We start from the raw sequence: 17558 nt of genomic DNA on the forward strand, positions 1-17558 counted from the left end.
CTACCCTGCAACCCAACAATTGCACTACTAGGTATTTAGTCTAAGGATACAAATGTAGTGATCCAAAGTGGCACATGCACCCAACAGTTTATAGCAGCAATGTGCACAATAGCCAAACTATGGAAAGAACCTAGTTGCCCATCAATAGATGAATGGATAAAGATGTGGTATGTGTGTATACACACACACACACACACACACACACACACACACACACAATGGAATACTATGCAGCCATCAAAAGAAACAAAATCTTGCCATTTGCAATGATGTGAATGGGACATGGAGAGGGTATTATACTAAGCAAAATAAGTCAATCAGAAAAAGACAATTACATGATCTCCCTGATATGAGGAATTTGAGAGACAGGTCTGGGGGTTGCAGGGGATAGGGAAGGAAAAAATGAAACAAGATGGGATTGGGAAGGAGACAAACCCTAAGAGGCTCTTAATCTCACGAAACAAACTGAGGGTTGCTTGGTGGTGGGGGGGGGCTAAGGATAGGGTGGCTGGGTCATGGACATTGGGGAGATTATGTGCTTTGGTGAGTTCTGTGAAATGTGTAAGCCTGATGATTCACAGACCTGTACACCTAGGCACATAATACATTATATGCTAATTAAGAAAAAAAAATGATTGCTTTTCCAAAGAAAACTGTTAATCACATTTTTCTTTCTTTTTTCTTTTTTCCTTTTCTTTCTTTCTTTTTTAATGTAGACTCCATGTCCAGGTTGGAGTCCAATGCAGGGCTTGAATTCATGACCCTGAGATCAAGAGTTGTCCAGTTAAAAAACTGAGCCACCCAGGTGCCCCATAACTTTTATCTTCTTTATGGTCACCTTTCGGTGATCTGTTGATAAATTCTGCACCTCTCTTCCACACGTTTATCTTATAGTATCCTTGTATTGAGGTTGTGCCTAATTTCCTTTATTACTCACTATTGCATGAGTTGAATTTTCTTGGACCAGTTACTTGGTGGAGATGCGAGGTTAGGACCGAGAAACCAAGATATCTTTCGTGATTTATAACTCGAAGATTCTCCCTTCTACTTTCTGTAAATACAACACATCATTGTTTGCAATGCTTTGTTTAGCCCCAGACCAAGTTCAGAAGGGTTTTTCCACCACTTTGCTTACTCAATTTCTCAGACCCTTCCAAACAAGAGATATAAACTTTTTCTTCAGGGCAGGCCCTTTATCTTCAGAAACAGATTTTTTTCTTTAATGTGTGTGCTTTTGAGATTTGCTATTATTGGACCCATTTGCTATTTTTTTTCCACTTCTTGCCATGCAACTTTTGTCCAGGTATCAGCTGCCCTTGGTAGCTCTTATATGTACTTTGTTTGTTTATTATATTGTTTGCAGATTTTTTAAAAAATGTTAACTTCCCTATTGCTTTTATATGATTACCAGGACAAGGAGGAAAAAGTCCATTTGTACAACCTATTCATATTATAAGTGACCCAAAGGTATTTTAGCCAATACCTAAGTTTGGCTCCTATTTTATAAAGACTTATTGTTTTGTCTACTCTTTTGGATGACATTAAACCCAATTGTAAAAGCAGTAACCAATGACTTAAAATGTTAAGCTCTTTAATTTGTCTAATTAAATACATGTAGAATATTTCCCAATAGCTCCTATAAAGAGAAATCTTGTTCAACTGCAATTACTAGAGCAATTCAGCTAATGATAAAAATACTTTGATCTCTCATCTGGAAAGTGTACTTGATAAAACAAGCATTCTAACACTCCAGAAACAGAGAAAATTGCAGGATAGCCCCTAGCTATTCTTAGAGCATAAGGACAGGAAGAATACCTAGTAGAGTTGGATGACCTGGGAGGGGGTTATAAGTATAAAGATATATTTCACTGTGAAATTAGAATACACATTGAAGTTGAAGGGTGGCTCCTAGTAAGTTCTCTTTTGCAAACACTAGGCAACCATCAGGACAAAGGTCACAGAAGTATTTTATGAAACCAATGACTTATGACTTTTTGTGGCTATGGAACTGATCAAGTCAGTTGTCAAATGCAGAATGAGAGCACAGGGGCATGAACCAGAAGGAGAGAAAAGTAAAGGTAAAGGATAAGGAAATAAATAAGAGTGTTTAAGATATTAAAGATATTTAAGATATTAATGTTTTTAAATATTTAAGATATTTATGATATTAATATTTAAGATATTAATGTTTTTAAATATTTTTTTTCTAATGCATACTTAAAATGCAGGATGATTAAAGATAATGAGGAATATTCTCTTCATCCTCTTCCCTAACTCCACCTGGTTCTATATAATGTAGTGTTCCCCAAACTTTTCCCCTCATATCTAGGAAATATCTATATCACACCAAAGAGACTGAAGAGAATTTAGGAGTATGAATTACTGAAAAAAATTTACCTTTCTTTTTATAAATATGATCAGAAAATTAAATTAATCCAACCATTAGAGAAAATACTATTAAGTTAATATGAAGTTTCAAAATGAAGTATTTTCAAAATTTTAATGAGAAATTTGAGTTTGTTTCTCTGACCATAGTGTTTCAGTAATGGATTCTGAGTGTGAAATGGCTCTACACATTTCCTTGTCAAAACTTATGATTAAAAAAGTAGTGCTGGGGCGCCTGGGTGGCTCAGTAAGCCGCTGCCTTCGGCTCAGGTCATGATCTCGGGGTCCTGGGATCGAGTCCCGCATCGGGCTCTCTGCTCGGAAGGGAGCCTGCTTCCTCCTCTCTCTTTCTCTGTCTGCCTCTCTGCCTACTTGTGATCTCTGTCAAATAAATAAATAAAATCTTAAAAAAAAAAAAAAAGTAGTGCTTGTGACGGTGTCTAAAAAATAGCAAGTTTTAATTTTTTTTTTTTACAATCACTCAAAGTTTACAACACTTGACATTATGTTTGTAGAAGTTAGCAGCTCTTTTCTTTAAAAAATCAATATTAAATCTTTTTCATGATAATTCTTGTATTTTTGTCAAATTTTTCTTGTCAGGTATATCAAACTAATCATGAAGGCCTAATTTGTAGGACACATACTACAGCAATCACTACAGCAATGACCCGGCACTTAGTTTGGATGTTACAGCTGTTTTTATTATTTTACTGATGTTATATTATATTATATTATATTATATTATATTATATTATATTATATTTTGTGATACTATATCACAAAATTCTAATTTATACAAGACTAAAGTTAATCGATATATTTACCCTTTTTTACAGATAACACAACAACCTTAGACCATTAACTAATTTTAGTTCCCTCCCAGGCTCTGTGTTTTACTATTCTCTTGTAACCCAGAAGGTATTAGAGACATTATCAATTTATAAAGTCAGGATATGTTTATATTTAAACCACATATTCACCACTTTTCTTGTTCATCACTCATTCCTCCATTTTAGGCTTTTGATTTTGGATCCTTTACCCTCTCTCGGAAGTGTTTTTTGTTCTTCTTCCTTTTTTTTTTTCCGGTTTGGAATTCCTTGCAACCCACCAAGCCACTCAGGTGCCCCCTGGAATTCCTTCTAGTGAGTCAGTACTCAGTTGTAAACGTTCTCAGTTGTTTCAACATATTCCATCATTGCTCTGGACAATCAGCTGTCACTCTATTCACTTCTTGAGAATAATCTTTCCCTGGCTGCTTTTAAGAGTTTTCTTTTTATTATTGATGCTCTGCATATTCACTCTGATGTATCTCAATGTGGCTTTCTCTTTACTTACACTGCTTGTGATTCATCGGACTTCTTAAATCCATATTTTAGTATCTTACTAGTTTCACAAAATTCTCAGCCATTACCTATTCAAATGTTGCCTCTATCTTATTCTTTCTCCTTTCCTTCAGATGCCAGTGAAATGTATTTTAAAGTTTCTGTCTTCCATATCTCTGTATTTTTTTAAAATCTCATTTTTGCTCCATTCTGAGTTCTTTTGAACTACTTTGGTTCACCAGTTTGCTTTTCAATTTTGTGTAATGTTATTAGACTACAATGGGTTTTAAGTTTTGATTATTAAAATTTTCACTTCTAGAAAGTCTGTTGGTTCTTTTACAAATATGCTTAATTGTTTTAGCTTCTAGTTCCTCACACACTTCCAAGCTCGTCTCTTACTTCTTTAAAAAGAATAAATATGAGACCCATGTCTAAAATTCTGAACTCCTGCATGTCTTTTGTTTCTGTGGGCTCCCATTCATGATGCCTTGCTTTCTTCTGTGATTTGATGTTCACTGTCTTTGAACATTTACTCAAAACCTGGGATAAAGTGACTTCAAAAGAACACTTGTTTTGGCTTCTATGACATGACCGGAGTCACTCATTTTATTTCACACCAAGTTCATGGCTTAAGGGTTTCTGGATTCTGTATGAAAAAAGATCTGGTTTCCAGCTCTGGCTCCATGTTTTACCTTTCTCAAGTTTCTTACTTGTACTCAATCTCCATGTCCTCATCCGTAAAACAAAAATAGTAACAATACTTATTCTATAGGTATGTACTAACAAGTTGCAAAGTGCTTAGCAAATAGTGCTCTATTATTGACAGCTATTATCATGATGTCATTTAAAGTAAGTCTTTCCCCAATTTGCCTTAATGTCATAAAGAATTAGAAATGTAGGGGCGCCTGTGTGGCTCAGTCATTAAGCATCTGCCTTCGGCTCAGGTCAAGCTAGTTAACCTCTTTAAGCCCTAGAAAATTCATTTGTAAAATGAGAACTGTTATACTGCTGGAGAGCTTGTTCTGAGCAATGAAATTCTAAAATGAATTTAGTATTTAAATAAATAGTAGACATTTTTAGGTAGTAATGACCAAAATGAAACTATTTAAATTATTTTGGCAATTCTGTAAAAGTAGAAAAGCAATCTAATGAGACCCAGGTCTCCTAAACTTTCTGTGAGGGTAAGTAACTATTTTAGAACTTTCCCGACATTTCCCAATGTCTGGGACTGAGCCCCTCATTGGGCTCCCTGCTCGGCGAGAACCCTGCTTTTCCCCCTCCCACTTCCCCTGCTTGTGTTCCCTCTCTTGCTGTGTCTGTCTGTGTCAAATAAATAAATAAAATCTTAAAAAAAAAAAGAATTAGAAATGTACAGGTCAATTCAGAGATAGGCAGGAATTAAATATCCACTAGTTAAGCAGATAACTGAGACATTTTACATCAGGAATCAACAGAGCAAAGTAGTTATCATCATGGGCTTTAAAATGAAGGGCTAGGTTAAACTCTCTTTGCAACTTGGAGTTAAGCTACTTAACCTCTTTAAGCCCTAGAAAATTCATTTGTAAAATGAGAACTGTTATAATGCTGGAGAGCTTGTTCTGAGCAATGAAATTCTAAAATGAATTTAGTATTTAAATAAATAGTAGACATTTTTAGGTAGTAATGACCAAAATGAAACTATTTAAATTATTTTGGCAATTCTGTAAAAGTAGAAAAGCAATCTAATGAGACCCAAGTCTCCTAAACTTTCTGTGAGGGTAAGTAACTATTTTAGAACTTTCCCGAGATTTTTTTTTTAAAACTTTATATATTATAATACATATACTTAACAAATTAATGTACTAAGATATGTTTGTGGTATTCATTCAGCATTTTTAACCTACTACATGTTATATACCTATGGGTCCCTGAGATAGAAAGATTAATGCTTTGAATAGTTAGTTATAGATGAACCAGATAATTAGTCAAATAAGTATAATGCAATGTGACTATTGGGATAGTACAGACTTAGACAAGTATTATAAGAACACAGATTTCACAGACAAGATATTTAACCTAAGCAGAAAAGACATTCTGCCAACAGGAATGGGAGGTTGAGATGTATAACATAGGAAAACTTCCTGTATTTGGGAAAGAGCCAACAGAGCTAAAACAAAAGGTATGTTTTATGGAGTAAATAGAAGATGACACTTCAAAGATAATCTGAAGTCATACTGTGCAGATATATATCTGCTATGTTTAGGGATATAGACTTATATTCCATAGATCCTGGGAAGCCACCGAAAGGCTAACTGGCCAAAACACAATGACAGGATCAGATTTCTACTTTTATAAGGTTAAATGACATTAGTACACAGGATGGACTCATCAGAATGAAGAATAGAGGCAGTTGGTTAGAAAATTATGACAATAATCAAAACTAGAGAGAATATGTATATAAAAAAACACAATCATCAAATACTTCACTATGAAATTAAAATCTTCTCTCTCAATGCCTTGGGAGAATGCTCTTTGAATTCAGATTTGGAATAACTGCTTCTCAAATTTTCTAAAATCATTTCTAAATAGGAAAAGTGCTTTGTTATTATTTACATACCATAAAAAATTTATTAGATTTACCTTAAGATTAATTTATTGAAAAAAATGAACCTAAATCACTTTCCTTTTGAAAATCAGATGCAAAAAAATCTATTGTACTATAACCTAAAACACTTAAAAAGGTTTTTTGTGTTTTTTTTTTAAATAGAAATAGTCTTCATCTTCTCTTTTTAGAAAAGAACACTAGTCCTTTATGACCAGGGGTGGGGGTGGAAACAATAGTCAGCTAAGATTAAAACCCTATTGTAGTGAAAAGTTCAGAATCCTGACCTAACTAATCTAAGAGAATGCCAGTAGGGCTCATCAGGAAAGGGTGACTTGGAATAAAAGCATAAAGAATTGAATCCCTAACCCTCTCCACTCCCCACCCCCATCCTGCAGCTCGAACACCCTCAGTTAAGGAGTGACCAGTTCTTTGATCTCTTCCCTTTAAAAACAACTAAATAGCTCTTGTTTTGACTCCATAATTAAATTTCTTTCTTGTAACCGGGATTTCATTTCTATATTGGTAACTGAGTTGGGCATTTATTTAAAAAAATTGATAATGAAAGAGACAATTTAATATATCTTATATTTTATAATATTTTCCAAAATACCTCAATTCAAAAAATGTCATGGATGTCCCGGCTTCTTACCAGGAGTACAAGTTCTCTTTAGTAAGACAGGGTCTATGTACACAGGCAGAGTAAATTAGCTCCCGTCTCACAGCAGCTGAGAAAATGAATTGCCTAAGAAGATTAGAGTCATTTTCTTTACTTAAAGATATTCCTGACAACCCACACTGAAATTACACAAGATTAACTCCATTAACACCATTTCCCATTCTTTAAAGTAGTAGCTTTCCAGAAAGCAGCATTTAGACTCAATAGTTCAAAGCATATTTTAAGAGCAGACCTCAAAACGCTTAGAAATGCTAATATAAGTAAGTATCACTGAAGGTTTCAGGATGAGCTGCTGAGAGGTCACGTAACATATTACTGGTCCGATGGCAAGCCATACGCGAAATGGAAAGAACTTGCTTGCTCTTCTCCTTGCCATTTAGTCTGCATATCTCTTTTGCAGATAACGAACATTTCGAATCAAATGTTATCTGAAAGAATATAACATGGCTAAAGCCCTCAATAGCAGAGATATTATTTGATTTATTCTGTCTTACCCCCGGTACCTTATAGAGTGCCTTTAGTTTAGGGGTACTCAAATATTTGTTGATTATTATGTCAGACATTTGGCATTGCTTGGTGACCTATCAAAAATAGGTAAAGCATGGGTGCCTGGGTGGCTCAGTGGGTTAAAGCCTCTGCCTTCGGCTTGGTCATGATCCCACAGTCCTGGGATTGAGCCCCGCATAGGGCTCTCTGCTCTGTGGGGAGCCTGTTCCTCCTTTCTCTGCCTGCTTGTGATCTCTGTCTGTCAAATAAACAAATAAAATCTTTTAAAAAAAAATAGGTAAAGCAGAAAGGCTCATAAAAAACAGACTAAGATAATATCACAAGACCTCAAGTTATCCATAAGACATAACCCTTCCGAAACTGAAAGTAAAACCCACAGCACAGGCACTAAAACTTTTAAACTATTTGTATTAACTACCATTAGTGCCATTAAACACATAAGACATAAATTTCCTTCTGACAATATGCTGGCATGAGTCACCAGAAGATGCATTCTGAAAATAATGCCATCCTAAACCACTAATTCCCTCAACTTACCCTCTTTGAGCCTTAAGTATTCTTCAGGGCATTTTTTTTTTTTAATTTACTTATTCTTCAAGGTTTTTACTTATTTATCTGAAAGAGAGACAGGGAGAGTGAGAGAGAGCATGAGCTGGGGAGGAAGGGGAGAGGAAGAGGCAGACTCCCCGATGAGCAGGGAGCCCTATGCAGGACTTGATTCCATGACTCTGGGATCATGACCCAAGCCGAAGGCAGACAGTTAACCAACAGAGCGACCCCGGAGCCCCTTCTTCAAGGTTTTTAATTGCAAAATTAATACACAAATATATTCTTACTTAAAAATCCAGACCTGTACCCCTGGGGATAAAAATATATGTTTATAAAAAATAAAAAATTAAAAAAAAAATCCAAACACTTCAGAGGTAAATTAAGAAAAAAAACCAAGAAGTCCCATTTCCCTTACTTCTATATCTTCCTCCAACCTCTTTTTCTATCCTTACTTTAATGCAAGGAAACTTCACTGTTAACCTAGGGCTTCATTTTTTTTTTTTTTGGTCTCCTAAAGGTAGTTCCCAGGTGGAAAATATTGAAAACACTGACCTAAATAATTCTTAAAGATCTTAATTTGAATGAATTGCTCAATTCCCAGATTTAGAAAGTTATTTCCATTTACAAAAATAAATAAATCTAGAAGTGTACTGAATTATAATTATGCTAAGACAGAGTCAGATCAGATCTCAAGAGGAAGTCATTAACCATTCCAATGTAAAACTTTCATCATATAGCACAGTAGCTGATATAGAGAATTTAGGTGCTGGACACTATTGTTAGTGTTTTATGGGGTTTTCTAAAAAAGGAGCAACGCTCTCACTGTTCTTTTTCAATATTAATATTGTACCAGGTACCACCTAAAACAACCTACTATGACCCGCAATAACTTTGTATATCAATATGATACAAGTCCCAAAGTATTCTGGAAAATATTCCAAATGATCAGGGAATTTCCTGATGGATCTCCGCTACTTTCATTTTGGTCTCAGAATCTCAAATGGAACCTTGTTTCTCTCAAGACATGCTCCAATATGCCTATTAATCACTGGAAAGTAATACTGTGTAAAAATGAAAGTCATTAACAAAAACTTGTTTTCAGAAAGCAAATATTAGGTAGATGAAAACAGTACTGATCTACAAAATATAATCAAGTTTAGCCACATACTATCTTGTTTGACCTTCGATATGTCAGTAAACCACTCAGATATTTTTCCATCTGCAAAATCAGGGAAAATACTACCTACCTAAAGCTTGGGTACATGGATTAAAATGAGAGAAGTGACAAAGTGCCGGTACCACAAACAATAAATGTTGAATTGAAACTTGCGTATGACTTTCAGTTTTGCCTAAGTCAAAAACATCAGTGTTTTTAGCTTAATAAAAAGACCTCAATTTGTTTTACCTTAGTAATCCTGAGGCACTAATGCTTAGTTTCAAAAGCAACCTTGAAAATTAAAACTAGGGGTGCCTGAGTGGCTCAGTGGGATAAACCCTCTGCCTTTGGCTCCGGTCATGGGCCCAGGGTCCTGGGATCGAGCCCCGCATCGGGCTCTCTGCTTGGCAGGCAGCCTGCTTCCTCCTCCTCTCTCTCTGCCTGCTTCTCTACTTGTGATCTCTGTCTGTCAAATAAAAATAAAAATTAAAAAAAAAATTAAAACTAATTCAAAGATTATCCTTCTGAAGGCCTGAAATGCCCAGGAAAACTGCAAAATGCTAGGGACTGGTCATCATATGGTCCAAAGTATATTCAAGGTCTAATGCTGAATAAAAATCAACAACATGTCAAATATTATAGGCATATAAAATAACTTTCCACATCAACAGTATCTGAATACATTTTATAGTGACTTGAAAAAAGTTTAGTGAGTCTGTCCTTATGTATGGCCCAGTATTAAATAGATAAGATATCTAAAATTATAGTGCCATCTACAGGCAAAGAAAATAATATCAATGATAGCACACTAATGCTTTCATATTTTCTAATTGCTACTCAATATTTAAGAGACATCTAGAATTGAATAATTTACATAATTCACTTTCTGATTACATTTGCAGAATATAATTTAGTATATGAAATGGCACATTTTTTTCTAAATTTTTTTACTATGTAATATAGCATTTTATTTTCAATAAATATTAATGATAAAGGTAATTTTAAAAATCCAATGGTACTACAAAGTCCAATTTTTGTGTTCTGAGATTTATTATTAAAATATATAATGACAAAAAAGAAACTTATTTTCATATTTTTTTCTTTTCCTTTCCAAACTTGCATCTGTGGATACTTATTTAACAATAACTAAATAGCAGGTACTTTTCTAAGCTGCTTTACATCCGTGAACTTGGTAAATCCTCCCAATAATCCTACGAGGTAGGTACATTGCCATTCTCATTTCACAGATTTTGAAACCAAAGCACACAAAGCTTAAGTAACTTGTCTCAAGGCCACATGCCATGTGGCAGAGCCAAGGTTCAAACTTGGGGAGTTTTTCCACAGTAACTATGCTTTTAATCACTATGCCAAAGCGCCTCTCTTTGTAAAAGCTGCTGTCAGTGTGCATACTGCATTTGTAATATCTATGTTTATTTTTGAGCGGCAACACTTTCTCACATACCTAAACTTTTATCATCATTTTTAATAAGTACATATTTTGCTATCAAGTCAATACATCTCATTTTACTTACTTTGTTGTCTAATGCTGGACTTTCAAACTATTTATAATTTCTTTCATTTTATATAAAAATGTTGCAATGAGCAATTTTGCAGTGCATATGACTCTTCCTTCTTTTGAATTTTATTTCCTTATGCTACTATGCCCAAAACAGTTTCACTGACTTGAGTATATAAAAGTGCAACATTACTGACACGTAATACTCTATACTGCTTCTTTAATTTCATCATCATGTTATACCACCAGCATTGAAAGAATGATTGGCTCTTCCTGATCAATATATACCATCCCTCCCAAATTTAACTGATATAAAGTGGTTAAGGATGATTTATGATGTGGAACAAATAATTCAGTCTTCAAATGGGCAAAATGTTTTCTCCCTCTAGCAACATAGAAGGTGGAGACAATCCTCTTACTTGTTGCTTAGGAGGTTGTTGTTATCTTGATTCTTTAAGTAAGCCTCAAAAAGAATCAATAACATACCCAACATCACTAGCAAGTGTCAGAGCTGGAGTGTGAGCCCAGGTGTGTCTGACTCTAAAATCTATGTTTTAGGTAATAGGTAAAAATATCACAGAAAGTCAAGAGGGTCAACGTATACTGAGATAAAGAAATTGTATGAAAAATTTTATTTCAATCTTCACTGAAGATAAGTTATCTCATAAAGGGGTAAGCTACCCTGGGGTAGCTATCATAAACATAGGGATTATATTTCCCTAATGTGTTATTCTGATCAATAATTTCAAAAACAGAAAAGAATGATGATTATAATTAACAAAATGCTTCATTTCTCTTTCTCTCCAACCATATTACAATTTAGTTTCATCTACATTCTAAGCAAGGAGCTAGGGGATATAAACATTACTTCAAACATGTTTTTTTTCTTCCATGTTATCTTGCCATATTATTTGTTTTGAATAGTCAAGAAAGATTATAAATTTTATAGCACAGAATAAACATCACTGATATATTAGATAATAGAAAGAACATAGGTTTTAGGATCTTAAATCCAGATCCTGCTGCTTACTAGCTATAAGTCCTCTAGAACATCAGCACCAAACTCCCACTTCAGCAGGATGTTTTATAATCACAGGAGATAAAAATTATAAGGCTCCTAGCACATGGAAGGTGCACAGGAAATTTTAGCTTCCTTCCTTTTAAAGAGTGACATATATATGGTTTTATCAAGGGTAGTGGTTCTAAAAGTCATGCTTCATTATCTCCCTCAGACAGACTGTTGCATAACATGAAGCGTCAAGATCGAAAGAGATCAAAAGAGATAAAGTTGCTTCATCAATGTGAGAACCTTCAGTTTTGACATCAGTATCATGTTCTTCCATTAGTTGGTATGAGACATTACGGGGATGTTTCAGTATCTGTCTATAGCATCCTGGAACATTGAGCTTCAGAGTCGGTACTTTAAACCTACATGTCTGTAGTCCATCTCTGCTAAGTACTTCCTGGTACCACTGCCCAACTTTGTTCTTCGGGTACTGAATATTGTATCCAAGCACTGGAAGAACCACCTGTGCAGAAGAAGGACAAAATTACATGAAACAGCCTTCAGAAAAATATATGATTATTGTATCACTAAGATTCGGTATGTAAGAAAATCACTGGGGCGCCTGGGTGGCTCAGTTGGTTAAGCGTTTCTCTTCAGTGCAGGTCATGATCTCAGGATCCTGGAGTCCCGTGTCAGGTTCCCTGCCCAGCAGGGAGCCTGCTTCTCCCAATCCCTCTGCCACTCCCCCTGCCTGTGCTCCCTCTCTCTCCCTCTCTTTCAAATAAATAAATAAAACCTTAAAAGAATGAAAAAAAGAAAGGAAAGAAGGAAGGGAGGGGGAGGGAGGGAAGGAGGGACAGAATGAAAGAGAGAAAGAAACAGAGTAAGGGAGTCAGTCACTGATATATGATCATTATGTCTCAGGATATAAACAATACAATCAGCCTGAAACATGCTATTAAATTCTACACTACTTTGATTATTTTAAACGCTGCCAGGCAAAGAAAAGAGCTAACTAAAATCAAGAAGGACTCACAACAACCAAGGTAACTAGCTCAAGTCAGATATTATTAGACAAATTATTGTTAATGTAGAAGAGAGGAAACAAGAGGTTTGGGTACATTTAATTAGCTGACAAAGATTTAATCTCAATGTAGTCATATAATCCTAAAAGCATATTGTTTCTATAACAAATAACCCCTACTGCTCAGTGACATAAATGGTATTTTGGTTGATAACTTTACGCCCTTCTTTCTTATTTAGAAACATGAGAGTGAATCAGTAGCACCAAATAGTGTTTTGCTCAGATCCTTATGAAAAGACACTACAGATTATAAGGCTTTCCTCCTTTGCTGATGATTTTAAACAATACCAAAAGGTAGTCAGAAAAGGGAACAAGGTAAAAAATTCAAATACATACAACATGAGTGGATTTCAAACTCATTATGCTAATTGAGAGAAGCCAGACATAAAAGACCACAAACTATATGATTCCATTTATTTGACATTCTTTCAAGGGCAAAATGATCAGGGCAGAAAATGAATGAACCGCTCAGGAGTGGGGGCTGGAGCTGGGGGTGGGGGTTGACTAAAAAGGGGCACAGGGAAATTTTAGGGAGAGATGAAAATGTTCTTTATCTCAATTTCTCTGGTAGTCACAAGACTGTATGTTTATCAAAACTCTTAGAACAATAAATTGATAAGAGTGATTTTTCTTGTATATAAATTCTACCTGAATTATAAAGTAGTTAAAAGAAAAAGGTGGGAGCAAAGAACCGATCAACATTTTGTCTTTTGGATACAGTATCTACATATAGATCTAAGCGATACCAATTTTTTTTAAAAGATTTTATTTATTTATTTGACAGAGAGAGATCACAAGCAGGCAGAGAGGCAGGCAAAGAGAGGGAAGCAGGGTCCCTGCTGAGCAGAGAGCCCAATGTGGGGCTCGATCTCAGGACCCTGAGATCATGACCTGAGCTGAAGGCAGAGGCTTAACCCACTGCGCCACCCAGGCGCCCTAAGCGATACTGATTTTTAAACAAATTTACCTGATGTATTGCATACGTGTCAGCTGATTCCTCTTCCTCAGTTACTAGATGAACCTATATTTTAAAAACATGACAAAAATATGGATGATTCATTGCCTCAATTTTCCCTGTTATGTATAATTTGACTCTTATGCTGAATAAACATATACCCAAACAAGATTATTTTCACAATTTATTTCTAGACTACATAAAAATTAGAATGATACTTGCTGTTTGGGCCACTGAGAACTGAAGTTGGAGCACAAAGGGGGTGTAGAGTGACACCGCAAGGCAACATTTCCACCTCATCACCAGCAGCCTTTCCTAACTTACAAAACTGTTGAGCTGAATCAAAAATCTGCCTCTGGGAAACCGCCCCCCATCTCTGTCGCCAACAAGTGCCATAATGCTCTCTGAGAAGTGATTCTCGAAATCTGAAAATACTGAAAAACATGGTCAAGTACAGAAGACCATGTTTTGTGGTTAGAGAGCTCCCTCCAGGTTGATATCAACTGATTTTTTTAATTAGCAAACGTGCTTTGGGTATATGGCTATTCTCCAACTAGGAATTCATCTAACTTTTTAACTGACACATTTCTCTATCTTGTTCACAGAGAAGTTAAAAGAAAATCTACCAAGTTACCTGCAGTAAAGGTGTAACTGTTAGTCTAGTAAACCTATCAAGAATCAGATTAGTTTCCTACAATTTTTAACTGTAGATGCACAACATTACATGCCCTATATACCATTTATTAGAAACTGTACTGTCTTTTCATTGTCATGTTTTAACATGTTGGGCCTGTAAGTCCTGCCTTTTCTATTTGCAGTGCTTAGTAATAAAGTATAAATGATTGGTCCCAAACTACATAAAGACTTTTTTTTTCTAATAGAAGGGAAGTTAGTAAGATATGAAGGAGAAAAAGTTCTCCTTTCTCCTACAGCTCCAAAAGAAAACAGATAAAGTTCTGATCACAAAACTGTCCTTGCAAATGTTACTTTGAACAAAGAAGTCTTATAAGACATGTATTTCAGAGCTTATTACCATGTCTTGGCAGAGAGTTCTGAAAATCTGAATTAGGAATGGCTAACTTACTGTCTACGGCCATACCACCCTGAACGCGCCCGATCTCGTCTGATCTCGGAAGCTAAGCAGGGTCGGGCCTGGTTAGTACTTGGATGGGAGGAATGGCTAACTTACTAAATAATGCGTAGCCCAGGTAATATTTAAATGAACATGATTTCTGGAATGTGTGAAAAAAAACATGATTTTTCACAATTTATCCAAAGGGAATCACTGACATCTCTTCCATTCACAAGGTAAAATAAGACCTATAATTCTGCTAGATTTCTTTTTAAAGTTTCAGATTTTATCTCAGTTAAATGACCATTCTTAGTGATTTATGCTCCCCAAGATCACTTTCTTATCTAAATACTTATAAGCCACCCACTAAATGAAACAGTGAAGCAAACATTGGTCACTCTGGCTTGCTTAGTCATTACTCTCTTTTCCGATAGGAGCACCCTCATTTTCAGGGAGCTTCCCTCCTGGTTCTCCAACATGATTTGGGTGATATGGTTCCAGGGAGGATCCTTTGGAACATAGGCTTAGCCGATCACATACTCCAGTCCACAGGAAGTGGTCTTTCCTAGCCAGAGAGACTTAATTCCACGGCCTTTATTCCATTGGGAAGAAAAGTCCTCTTGTCTACAAGTTGTAAGAAATAAGCTTAGAGTTGCTCATAACCATCTTGCCAGCGAAAGAACAAGCCAGACCAAGAATGGCTCTAACAGAGGAAAACATAGTTGGTAGATGAAGAAAATAGAGACAGATTATTTAGGAGTTTGGATATAGCTGTGTCTGAATTAGTCAGAGTCTCCGTTTTGAGAGCCAATGAATTCCTGTCCACTTTCCTTTAAGTTGGTTGGAGGAAGATCTCCATTACTTAAAACCAAAACAAAAGCCAACCAATCAAACAAATAAACAAAAACCTTAATTCATACATCCAGACTTCTACCATTAATTCAGATAAAGCTCCCTTTACACGGAGTTCAGAGTCTATGTTTCTTCATTTTTGAAAAATTGGGCCATGTTCTCTCTCTAGATGCTAACACCTTTTATGTACTCCATGATTTCTCTGGTAGAGATCAACTCAGGCTAGGTCTTTTAATTCTGTTACCTGTGTCATGTAATCTGGGTCTTGATTTTCATTTCTATAAAACAGGAGTTAAAAAAGAGGGTCTCTAAGATCCTCTTCTCATGTAAAATTCAGTGACGTTACGATGTTACATATGAAAGCACTACTCAAATCCCTCCACATTTATAACATCTTTGTAAGACTAACTTGAGATAATGTTCTTTTTGCATTATATTACAAAATAAGCTTCTTTACTTCATTTATGGATTTTAGTTTTATTATTTAAATTGCTTAAACCCACAAAGATAAAAGTACTAGTTGGATAGAGAGGAAATGAAAGAATCAACTTATGTAATATAAATTGTTAAAAGGAAAAAAGCAAGCTTTGAAATTGCAATTATATAAAATCACATTTATATAAAAGAAATACACATATTACACACCCCATATACCATTATTATAAAAAATTGTATTCTTTTTTGTATTTTAAGTTCTGAGCTTTATCTAAGCCCTCTTTTACTTTCCTCAGTGTTAGCTAATAGAATAAAAATATACTCTCCTATGTATTTATGGGAAAGCATAGAAAAGGTCTAGGACACATGCCAAAAAACAGAGGTTAATTTCTTAGACACAGGAGAGAGAAAGACAGTAAGAGTGATGAGAAGATGACAACTTCATATGTAAATTTTTGATTTTTCTCTTTTAATGATACTATTTTGTGCATTACTTCTGTAATTGTTTAAAATATATTCTTTAAAGGAAAGTTTACTATCTTTGTACCTTTCACTTAATGCCACTGACTATTTTTATTTTACCATTTACAGACATGTGTTAAGACTTAGCCCTTGGGCGCCTGGGTGGCTCAGTGGGTTAAGCCGCTGCCTTCGGCTCAGGTCATGATCTCAGGGTCCTGGGATCGAGGCCCACATCAGGCTCTCTGCTCAGCAGGGAGCCTGCTTCCCTCTCTCTCTCTCTGCCTGCCTCTCCGTCTACTTGCGATTTCTGTCTGTCAAATAAATAAATAAAATATTAAAAAAAAAAAAAAAAGACTTAGCCCTGGGCATAGAAGCAGATAATAAGTAAATACAAATAAAAATATAAAATGCATGCTTAGTTCTAAATTGTTTCTCAAATCAAGGCTTCTGAAAATTAATGTTCCCAGTGTGGTAACTACTCTTTGACAACTTTGATTAAATGACACTTACTTTACTATTTGGGAAATGTTCATCAATATCTTCATCCAAACAGACCAAATCACCCTCTACAACTCTTGATCCATAGGTTGCAAGTCTGTAAGATACTGCCTCATTCCAAATTTTGCTGCTATATGCATGAACGTAGAATATGCGCATTGAGTGGGGAAAAGAAAACCATGCCTGGATACAACCCTCCTCTGTCATGCCAAAGCGATGCAACGACTCCAACAGTGCTCTCTCACGAACTTTGAACTCAGGCATCAAGGAAAGTGTGCCTTTAGCATCCTCTGAAATAAAGAGAAAATCAGTGAGTCAGCCACTTTCATTTACAGGCCAGTTATAAAGACTTTTATTATACCTGCTAAATGAGAGGTAATGAACTATGCTCTTCTAAACTTTAATATGAAGATGACGTTTAGCACCAACTATAAACCTGGCTATACCTGAAGAGTTTTTCTGTCTAATAAAGGTCATTAATCATATGGTCCATTCTCCA

The 17558-nt window shown here is 35.5% G+C and overlaps 1 protein-coding gene across 5 annotated transcripts in view; it reads right to left on the reverse strand.

Annotated features, from left to right (window-relative positions):
- Window positions 1-10210: 10210 nt before the first annotated feature.
- PUS7L (pseudouridine synthase 7 like) overlaps window positions 10211-17558 on the reverse strand; it is a 29967-nt gene continuing 22619 nt past the window's right edge. For all 5 annotated transcript variants that reach the window (XM_082742273.1, XM_082742274.1, XM_082742276.1 and 2 more), the window contains 3 exons: window positions 17072-17349; window positions 13753-13806; window positions 10211-12224 (listed from right to left, as the gene is read on the reverse strand). In XM_082742273.1, the coding sequence (XP_082598399.1) occupies window positions 11898-12224; window positions 13753-13806; window positions 17072-17349 (659 nt within the window). In that variant the 3' untranslated portion in view covers window positions 10211-11897. The remainder of the gene's footprint in view (window positions 12225-13752; window positions 13807-17071; window positions 17350-17558) is intronic.

This window comes from Mustela nivalis (genome assembly GCF_964662115.1).
Source record: "Mustela nivalis genome assembly, chromosome: 7".
Classification (NCBI taxonomy): domain Eukaryota; kingdom Metazoa; phylum Chordata; class Mammalia; order Carnivora; family Mustelidae; genus Mustela; species Mustela nivalis.